General features: G+C 30.3%; 2 protein-coding genes across 2 annotated transcripts; both read right to left on the minus strand.

The window, feature by feature from the left end:
- Window positions 1-1,095: 1,095 nt before the first annotated feature.
- LOC11442381 (uncharacterized) lies at window positions 1,096-5,092 on the minus strand. Its single transcript, XM_003620504.3, has 2 exons — window positions 4,536-5,092; window positions 1,096-1,543 (listed from the first exon to the last, which is right to left on the minus strand). Exon 1 carries the CDS (start codon window positions 5,011-5,013, stop codon window positions 4,543-4,545), a length of 471 nt encoding a protein of 156 aa, XP_003620552.2. The 5' UTR covers window positions 5,014-5,092; the 3' UTR covers window positions 1,096-1,543; window positions 4,536-4,542.
- A 3,949-nt stretch (window positions 5,093-9,041) lies between these two features.
- On the minus strand, window positions 9,042-10,468 carry LOC11426892 (protein SODIUM POTASSIUM ROOT DEFECTIVE 2). The gene is made up of 3 exons (XM_003620444.4): window positions 10,063-10,468; window positions 9,872-9,947; window positions 9,042-9,402 (listed from the first exon to the last, which is right to left on the minus strand). Exons 1-3 carry the CDS (start codon window positions 10,255-10,257, stop codon window positions 9,266-9,268), a joined length of 408 nt encoding a protein of 135 aa, XP_003620492.1. The 5' UTR covers window positions 10,258-10,468; the 3' UTR covers window positions 9,042-9,265.
- Window positions 10,469-11,655: the final 1,187 nt, after the last annotated feature.

Consider the following 11,655-nt stretch of genomic DNA (forward strand, 5'->3'; position numbering starts at 1 on the left):
AAATTAGTTTTGACCTGATAAAATGATTAAAAATGCCAACAAAAATATTATTTTCATAGAAGAATTTCTTCTTTTTTTTTTTTGAGAAAGAAGAATTTCTTGATGTCTCCATCTTTTTCGTAGAATATTTTTCTTAGAATGTTTATATAGACTTGATGAGCCAACTTTATGTGTATATCATAAATGTATAAGTTAAAAAATATAATATTTAATACTTTAAACACTATGTTTAGTCAAAAAGAAAAAAACTAATATTAATGTTTTTCTGATGAATGTAAAGAAAGAGACAAGACTTAATCGTCAAGATTAGACAAAAAAAAAAAAAAAAGTTTGAGGGATACATTAGACTAAACTTGTTTTTAGTTCTTTTATTGATGTATTTGTTGATATCCTAACGTTTTATGATTTATGCGAAAACTCTACACTTTTTATTTGAATATTTTACATGCATATAAGTAATCAATGCATTCATTTTAAATATTTTACATGCATATAAGTTTTTATGTGAAGAGTAATGCTTATATCAATTTTATTAGCAGCGCTTATAGTATTAAATAAGACGTACAAAGGCTCTGGGTGTTGGTGGTATTGTGCGAAACCACGATTTTCTCACTTTGAAGTTGGAGGCGATGCATTATTGGTTGAGTTGCGTGTTATCCATATGGATCTTGATATTTGTCACAATAAAAGATAGAGCAACATTATTTATGAGAGTGATTGCTTGAAATCAGTTGAGTTGTTTGTTGATGATCTTCATCATCATACTTTGCACACTTATGCTAGTGACATCCTTCATTTTATAGAAATTTTACATGGAAATGATAACACTGATGCATGTTCTCAGGGAACAAAATATGTACAAATTTCATGACTTAAGAAGGATCATATTCAAAGTGCTCTGCTCAATAGAACTACCCTTCGTCTGACATCACACATAGTCTCCCTTCATCAGAGATAAATTTGAAACTTAATTTAAAGTGCGACAGTTATTAAGCGGCGTAAGGTGTTATGCTGGGTTTTTAACAATGCTAGAAACCAAAGAACTAAATTTGTATAACATTTTTAACACCATGAACCATTTCGAAACAAATAAAATATCAAAACCAAATTAAAACTTAAAATATATAAAAAGTATTGAATCATAGTATTATACATACAGACTACAGTACAACCCTATCATTCTCCAAGCAAGGCCATTACATTACCAGCACAATGAAAAGGTTGAGGAATATTTAATTTGCATGACATTGTGACTTTGAAAAGGCATGTCACACTACTATATACATGGGTTGGTAACATAGAATATCAAATAAAAAAGGCTCAAAGTGGTCTTATTAACGACTCCAACGTGACCAGCACAAACAAGTGGTATCAAAGTAGATTCGTTGTAGCATAGATTCCATTACATAAAAGTATTATCCTAGTAGTAATATTACACAATACTTGTGGCTTCTAAATAATCTTCATTTAGTGGAAGTGAACGAACTTAATCGCATTATACTTGCACATATAGGCTGTGAAATGGGAATAAGTACCAAATATCCTGCATAAAAGAAAAGATAAAATGTCAAGAATATGAAGAAATCTATGTTAAACTCCACACAAATAAAGGGGGGTTAAAAAGGAAAGAATGCTGTGAACTTCACAAGTTTGAATATAATATCATGTGTCAAGTCAACTAACATAGATTCCGGTACACGAAAACAACATATTTTATACATGATGCACATGCACCAAGGAAAAAAACAATACAGTAAACATAATTTACAATAAGAACGAAAGCTTGATGTATTAATCTCAAGAAATAGGAAAATAAAAATATACACCAAACAACCGTACATGACTTTAGCATGAAGTCTTTTTGTAATGAATCTGAATAAACATAAAAGTTTGAGCAGAGTTAAGTTGACTCGCTTTTTAATGTCATGAATACCTCTCTAAGCCACCGTTAACGTAACATTGCACAAAGATCGCAAAGACACAAAATAAGACTTTGGGAAAACAACTACGGATTTGCAATTCAAGTGCACATACAGAACAGTCCAGCGCTTAACAAAAAAGGTTTTTGCAGTACTACTGACAAGTATTAGAACCAAAATGAACCCAGGTACCTAATCAAATATTAGAACCAAAATGAACCCAAGTACCTAATCAAATATTAGAACCAAAATGAACCCAAGTACCTAATCAAATAAACTAGTCTGCAAGTAGAAACCAAAGAAACTTGGCTTCTAAATAACAAGTAATAACAGACAATGGTAGTAAATAGAAAATGCAGTTCACAGATTTAGTATCTATGGGCCAAAAAGGATCTTAGTCAACACTTGTTAAGACAAATGGAAATGACCATACCAAAGAAGTGTAATGAAATAATTAAACATTAAGTTCCACTAATCCATATGAATCATTTCAATCAAATAACAAGGACGGACAAAGTAAGACGCGACATGATTGACTATGAAAAAACATTGACAATGTAACAAAATAGTTACATGCAGTAAAAAAAAAAAAAGTTAAATCCACTTCAAAAGAGATACTAAATAAGATTTTGAGGGAAACAATGGTATAATGACAAATTGACACAGAAGAAAGCTGGAATTATTTAAAGGCCTGATATCAACTAATACAAAAGAAAAAAGTAAGCAAAATTTAAAACAAAAGAAACTTTAGAAGCCTAAACAAAATGTTCTACATGGACTTTCATGTTGGAGAAAAAAGAGAAAAACTTGTCAGCAGTAAACAACCAATGAAAAACATTTGCCAAAAGTTTAAATAAGTAAAATCTTTAATAATGATTTTAAATAAGTAAAATCTTTAATAATGATTGATATCTTTACAATCATATAATATTCAATACAAATCAAATTATGTTGCATTGTTGCCCATGTTTTATATAGCTCAATGATGATGTTGATAACACTGTCCCAAAAAAATTAAAACCCAGAAAAGAGACATGTTGGTTTGTAGTTGGAATGAGCCAATAACTACAAGACATAAAGCAGGCAGATATAAAAAACTCTGAAAGTGAAGAACATAAAGGTAGCCAAAAGAGTAGATATCTATTATTTTCAGGGGCCCATGTTATTATTTGCCTTTTGCTATGTAACAACTAACAAGACATAGTGGATTAGCTCAAGGCATGAAAATGAAAGCATACCAGTACCAGCCCTATGAGGCCTGTTTGGATTGACTTATTTGACCTTATCTACTAGCATAAGTACTTATAAGGCTTTTTGAGAGAACTTATGAAAATAGCTGATAACATGTTCTTAAGTTGTTTTTATCTTATTTTCACAAGCTCTCCGAGATAGCTTATAGAATCAGCTTATAGCTTATAGCTTATACTAAAATAATTTAACTTTATTTCATCTTTTGTCATAGAGATAGCTTACACATAAGTGCTTATCATGATAAGCGCTTATGCTATATCCTACAAATTATGTTGTTTATTCAAACAAGGACATGGCTTGGTTCAAGTGATTAATAAACTTCAATTCAGATCGGAAGTATAAGAATACAATCTCTGACCTGAACTATCATTGGTCGTATTTTACTAATCTTTCAGTTGAATTCCAAACTACCACAACTCCTTTCCTTATGAATCGGAGAGTCAATCCCAAAAAAATATTAAAAGTTTAAAGCACAATCTAGTAGCAGATTGTCTTTCTCAATCCATCCTTATTTAAAGCCTTATAAACTGATTTGCAACACAAAACCACAGTCATAAAGAAGTTCAACTTTTTCCTTTTCTTTTTCTTTTCTCAACGGTTGAAGTAATCCTAATCGAGATCCTATTAGACACTTCTCCCAACCGAGATTTATTCCAGCTCGAACCTAGGTTCACCACGTTGTGGGAGTCTAGTCCGTCCCGTAGATAAAAACTATTTTTTAGTTAATTTTACTTTTAATAAAATACAAGTTGAAAAAGGTACTACACCATAAATCAATCACAAATCCTTTTGTGTGGTTTTTATTAAAATAATTAGGCCCAAAATCAAATATTTCTAATGATACAATATGACATAAAACTTTACACTAAAAGTGGATATACCACCAATTAAATACATGATTCTAAATCAAATTTGAAGATTCTCAAATAAGAGTATAAGACTATATCATATGTTATGATTCACATCAAACATATAATATTCATATTCAACTAAGTGAATGTTTGGTTCCACCCTTGGACGAGTCAATTAATTTTAGTGATGTAGAATCGATTTTGACAAAAATTGCAGCTTCTAATTCTAGAATTGGTTTCTCTAAAGCATAATTGATTTTATTTCCAAAATTGATTCAAATTGAAACCAAAGACCGTAGCTTCTAATTCTAGAATTGGTTTTTCACTCAAATTTACCTTTCAATTCACTTTTATACGAAAGTATCCAAACATAAAAACACTTTAACTTCATCTCAATTTTTATCATAATCAAATTTACATAACCAATTCACTCAAATTCAATTTTTCAATCAAACATACACTAAAAATCAAACCTTTACAATTTCATTACAAAAACAAAACAAAAAACCCTAACCTTTCAATCAAAAAGCAGAATGCTTTCCTTCACAAGGAGGACTATCAACAAAATTCTTCACCGGATACTTCGCCGTAACAACCCCAACTTCAAACACAACATCATCACCAGAAGACCTAATCCCAGTAATACCCCACCACTTAAAAAACGCACGAACCCTAATTCCATCAAGCTCCGCAATTTTCCCTTTCACAATCTTCCCTGTAATTGTATCCGAATACGTAGCAACGTAATTATCAGGTGGAAGCGTGATTTTACACGCGCCGGCGAGTTTGACGGAGAATTCGCCGGAGGTTTTGTTGATGAAGTGGTTTAAGACGGTTGTTGCGGGGAGAAGACCGATTGGGAAACCGTAGGTTGCGAGTTCTATGTGTGCTGGGGATGGGATTGGTTTGGGGGTTTTAGGGTTAGGGTTTTGAATTGATTTTGATGTGAGATTAAGAAGAAGAATGAACACGATGAGAATTTTTGGATTCATGGTTGTTTCTTTTTTCGTTTTGATTCAACTTTTTTTCCTTGAGTATATATGTGTCAATTTTTTTAAGTATAGATGTGTCAAAATGAATTTTTTTGATTAGAATGTCAAAATGAAATTGATACTTCAAAGATTTAATAATACAATATTTTTAAACCGTGCTTCGCTCGAGTTTATTGCGAAATGATTGACATAGAAATAATAAAATGCAATATATAATTGATAATGGTGAGAAAAATAAGTTGTAAGGTCATGTCTTTCCATTTGCAAAGCTCTAAATATCAAAATATATGATTTTTGTGTTGTGTGTGAAATTTTTACACGATTTAGTTTTTTTTAGAGAAACACGTTTAGAGCGTAATATATATAACCAAGTTTACATGGAGATTAGGGTAGCCGAGTTTGTATGGAAATTAGCGTATTCTATTTGTAAACGTATCAAATAAGTGTAGAAAATATTGTCAAAAAAAGGCAACAGGATAGGAATGAAATAAAGGCATGAAATTGGTTAAAAAAAAAGGTGTACCAAATATTGTAAAAAAAAAGGCTGAAATTAATACCATGAATTTTTCTAATATTGTGTCCAAAATATTGTCAAAAAAAAAAAAAACAAAAGGATATGAATGAAATTAGTCTGATGCATTTTTCTAGATGGAATTTGTTAGGTTAAAATAATTGCAAACCTAATAAAGCAAATGAGCGGAAAAAATTAGATTAAATTGTTGCAGACCTAGCAAAATTAATAAATAAGGATAAGTGTAAAAAATATTTTCTTCAAAAAAAAAAACAAGAGGATACAAATGAAATTATTTTAGATGGAATTTGTTAAGTTAAATAATTGGAAATCTAATCAAGCAAATCAGCGGAAAAATTTTGGTTAAAATTCTTATTTTATTGTTTTTAGTCTAAGATAAAATTCTTATTTTATTGTTTTTGAAGGATATTTTTCTATCTTTGTTGATTTTTGAGCATATCTGTGATGAAGGTGACAGGATGAGAGTGACAAGAGTGGATCTGTGGATGAGGATATTCCACGGGTACATAACAGAAAAAACGACTTTCTTGTTTGACTTTTTTTATTGAACATGGTAATGGACTTGGGCTTTGGATGGCTTAATTTTGGATTATCATTTTCTTATCAGGAGTTTCTTTTTCCACCCTCCATCTTTCTTACACGTCTTTCAGAATTCTCATTTTGTCTTGTTCAGATTATATAATATGAACAAATTTTAGTTATTTTGGATTATATAATCTAAAATGTTCCCATAGCATAACATTACAGATTTAGTTTTTAGAGATGACAAAATTTAATGCGACAACAATTTTTATTTTTTTTTGTTACAAAACTAATCAAAACAACAAAAAGAAAATGTGGAAAATAGGAAAAACCAAGAACTAATTCTTAGAGAAAACAATTCTTGTTGCGTTGATTTTGAGAAGACTCATAATAGCATTGAGATGATAAGGATGGATGAGGAGGTCCACATTCGATAAAGCTCCAAACTTGGCCATAAAATCCACACATTGATTTCCTTCCCGAAGGGTGCAACAAATAGTGATATTGTTTTGCTCGATCATATCTTTTATGTCTTGAATCAAAACAACATGAACGAGCTCAGAGTAGCAAACGAGCTCATCAATGTTCATCGAGTTGGCAAACAAGAGGCCTTGGAAAATGGCAAGTAATTCAGCTTGGAGAATATATGATGAAATGAGAATATAATCTGAAAATCCTGAAAGTTAAAAACCAGCGTAATTTCTTAACACACCACCGAAACCAGCTCTAATGGGGAACCAAGACAGTTACCATCAACATTAAGGATGACACTAGAGAAGTTATTATTGTCCCACTTAATGAATCTACTTTCCAATGTGCCATTAGAGGTTAGATTGAAGCAAGCTTTGAAGTTCTCAACCATGCTCTAAATGTTGATAGAAAGATGATGTATGGACCAAATTTCATTACTAAAGCAAAAGTTGTTTCGGTGACGCCAAACCCATCAAAGAGCATCCGTAAACATAAAACAATGAGGACCCATCAGACCATCTTTAAGCTAATCATGATCAGTCATGTTAGAGAAAAATCTGAGTCATTAAATCCAGAATGATGTCAAATGTTTATTGAGTAATGACAATCTCGCACACAATGCAGAAAAGTCTCATCATGAAGATTGCCCCTAAAACAAGTAGCAATCAGAGCAATGTTTCTATGATTAAGTAAGGAGAGGGTGTGCACAAAATTGTGTCAAGCCAACCAAACAAAAAATTTAATTTTTTCCAAAAACTTCAATTTTCAAATCCAAGACCAAGAGAGGTTAGAGTTAGGATGAGTTACCAGTTGAATGCGGGAAGGCAGTCAAATATACCCACTTTTAATAGTGTAGGTACCATTTTTGTTGTTTGTTCAAATGAAAGCATCTTTTAAGGAATCATTGAATTTGAGATAGGTGTTATTGATGTTTTAAGACACTGGGAGGAAGTTGAGCATAAAGAACATTGGTGTGAGGACTAATGAAGGAGATGGCGTCTTTAAAATGACATAATTTAAAATCCATTTTTATTATTTCATGATTTCATAAATATTACTACTAAAGGGAGGATTATCGATTTAAAATCCAAAATGTGAAAGCAATGAATTCTACATTTTGATAAATGGGCCACATGAGATCAATTAAATTTCTGAACCTCCATAACATACATGACAAGTGTTATCCATGTGACATGTTATTGCGTTCAAGCAACTAATTGATTTGAATGACAGCAACATTTTTTTTAATTTTGTACTATTATAGGATGATTGAAAATGAAAGTTCTATTCTAAGCTAATTGCTTTCATGTGGCTAAAAATGCTGGATCCCTCGAGTTAGTATTATACATGTCCCTTGTCCTTTTATGTGTTGCACATGTCCTACAATATTGCTAGAATTGGCAAGACTAGAAAGAAAAAAAATAGAATTGGTAAAAGATAGTTCCTTTTCCTCCATCCATGTAATTTTTTCCTTTATATTTTATGGCTGAGAGAGAGAATTGCTAATAATTATACCATAATCATTAGCAAAGTTGATATATACAAATACATCATAAAAACCACGCATTCACATATTTAGTAAGTTGGAATCGTAACTTGAAAATTGAACAATTTATATTTCGTGTTTATTTTTTATCTTTATCCTAACCGCATGAATGTGAGTTATCAATTCAAATACAATTTATATTTCGTGTTTATTTTCGTGTTTGCTTTCAAGGGCACGTATTGTTTATTATCAATTCAAATACAAGGAAAGTAGCATCATATAATGTACATAATTTGTTCTAATCTTTATTGTTTCCACATGATTTGTTGTAAGCAATGACCTCCCTTAGATCTTATCTTGTCTTTAATAATACTATAAAATTTCACTAGCCGGTGGCCAATATGAAGAATTTGAAGTCAAACTTAGACCACTACCTTTTTTTTTTTAAAGAAAACTTAGATCACTATTTGAAAAAATATATCTTATTTATCATCATATGTCTATTATTATTTATTTGGCTCAAACCTTGATCACTTCCATAATGCTACTGGTTTCCATATTCCACATAAAAAATGTGATTTGGAGATAAAATTTGTGGTTTAGGCTCCCAAATGCAATGAAGGTTCAAAATAGAAAATATATTGCTTAACTACAGTTTTAGTCCTTATATTTTCATTCACTCACATAATTGGTTCTTCTTTTCTAAACTTCAAGATTTTAGTCTCTTAGCTACGTTTTTGAACTCAAAAGTATGTGGCAAGTTTTGAATCAACGTAAACATGACTTAAAATTTGGTGTGGTAGAGTCATCTAAGTGACTTTAATTTATAGATTTTAAGCCACGTCAATAAAAATTGACACATCATCACTTTGGGTCCAAAAATATGAGTGAGGGACCAAAAAATTGAATTTTAAAAAGGGAAGACCAATACCATAAACTATTGAAAATAAGGAGACCAAAGTGCAATTAATCCTAATTGTTTTTAGATGCAACATGATCAAAAATAAATAAAAGACATTAGTAATTCCTGATTCTACATTGTGTTACTCAAAACATCTAAAGTCTCAAAACAAGAGACATTAGTACACCTTTGATTATTTATTTTTACTTTCTTGAAGGACAATTGTTGAAGCATGACATAGGTATTGATGATACTATACATTGTTTATAACAATAACAACATAATGACAGAACAGAAAATAATAGTTCCTTCATTCTACTTCAACTTTTGGTGTACAAAACTACTCCTCATTAGCATGAGAATTCCAAATCTCTGCATTTTTCACCTTAGATACACTTTCCAACACTTCAAAGGGAAGAATGTCACCCATAACAACTACCATTTTGGTATCTAGATCCACCTTATATGAGCTCACTCCTATAAAAAAAAATACAAAATAAATAAATAATAATCATACCACATGCTAAGAATTTAAAAACACTAATAATGTTGACTTTTTCATATCACATTCCCACCCCATTGTGTAATTTGTGTTAATTTTACTTTTCATTGTTTTCAATAATATCTAATAGAATTTTGTTTAGTTTCTGATGAATTTTTTTTTCAAGTAGTCTAGTGGCAGGAACTCGCATATTTTAAATGTGAAGAAGTGGGGTGTCTGGGGTTTGAACTCAACCCCTGCCTGTATATAATATGCAATGTCTCTACCAACTCAGTAAGCCCACGAGATGTTTCTCATGAAATTTAGAAGGACAAACAAGAAAAAAAATTAATGTAATTTTACATCATATAGTTAAATTAGAATTGTCTAGTAATTATAATTTGTTAGAGTTGAATTAAGCTAGAAAGTTGTTTCATGATATGAAGAAAAAGGTAATGAAGTTACCTTCTAATTTTGAGATATGTTTCTCAACTTTTCTTGCACATCCATGACAATGCATTGACACCCTCAATATCACTATCTGCATATTTTGATAATATATCATATTATTAACTCATAAAAAACTATATAACATAATAATTATTCCAAACATTTATGTTATGTTTTGAAACATCAATCAAAGAAATAGGACTCACCTGTGGTTTCAATTGAAAAGCCAATGTTTGTTTTCCAGCTACAACATCTTTCAATCTTAGTTTATGATCACTTTCACTACTAATCAAGGACTTTTTCTCAAATTCATCTTCAAATTCAGTAGTGTTCATGCAAAAACAAGTTTTTGAACAAGAAGAAAGACAAAAAGTTTCCAACATTCTACCTAGTTTCCCCATTCCAATGTTGTGAAAATTTGAGCTGAAGTAGAGAAGGTTTTTGGAAGAACCAATTATGTAACCTTCCACACAAGTCTCAACAAAAGAAATGTGTGTGTGTGTCTGGTAATATCTTATAATAAGAAGAAGGAGAGAGACATGAAGGAAGTGTGGAAACAAAGAAACTTAAGGTCAAGTTTTATTGGGGAAGCAAAAATATGCACAAAGCTCAATGAAGTTTAGAAAGAATATTATTAAGAATAGAATATGTGATTAAGAGTTTGTCATGTGATGTACCACCAAACACAAGACAAAACTTAATTAATTAACTTAATGAAGGAATTGAATCATCTATAAATGTAGACAGTTAAATTTAAAAAGATAATTTTCTCTAAATTCAACTGTTTCTACGATTGCAACACTATACATACTGCAATCGTAGAGAATCCAAGCTGCAATACCGTAGTTCAATCGTAGAAGATCCAACGTCTAGAATGAATGACATAAATTGTCACAATAATTTATCAATCGCAAATCTCAAATCTTGATTATACTGAATATGATTTTGCTTTGAATTGATTTGGAAAAATGTGATTTTGCGACTAAATATTATACTATAATAAAGATTAGTTTATAACTCACGTTTATAACTGACAGTTGATGATACTATGAGTTCAAAATAAAAATTAAACATAGAAAAAAAAGTGTGCTAAAAGAGGAAAAATCTGACTCATATGGTCATTTAGGTAAAGAAATATGCAGGGATTACAGTACGGGAAGGAATATAAATCTACATTATCCACATTAATGAATTATAAGCATGTAAAAGAGGTGTAATAGAAAATTAATGTACAACATATTATTGAAAGTTCACTAGCTAGTTCAGATTATATTATATTGGTTTCATGAAAAGTGAACATTATTGATATAGACATTTTCATATAACACTAGTGCGTAGTGCGTAGTGCTTAGTGGACAACATAGATTAGTTGAAATTATTTACAAAAACATTTGAAGCAACATGTGACAAATTATGTCTATACTTGAAACCTAAATCATGAAAAGAAATATACTTGATTATAGGTTTTGCATGCTTAACATTTTAAATTATGTCATTAAAGAATTTCGAAAAGCTTATTTTTGAGTTTTGATGCTTTATAGTTTTTTTTTTTTCACATTGATGCTTTAATTTATAGTTATAACTTCTTCTTTTTTTTACAAAATAGTATAACTTTTTTATTATTGTTAAATTATTATTTTTAAATAAAAAAAATATAATATATAGTGTGCCAAACCATTTCTATTCTAGCATAAGTAGTTTGTACGTATAGTTAACCAAGTGATTGAGTTAAAGTGATTAATGATCTCTACCAAAAGACAAATAATTCGAGAGAATCCGAGTTTGATTTTTGGTAGAAT

The sequence above is a fragment of the Medicago truncatula genome, chromosome 6 (genome assembly GCF_003473485.1).
Source record: "Medicago truncatula cultivar Jemalong A17 chromosome 6, MtrunA17r5.0-ANR, whole genome shotgun sequence".
NCBI lineage: Eukaryota > Viridiplantae > Streptophyta > Magnoliopsida > Fabales > Fabaceae > Medicago > Medicago truncatula.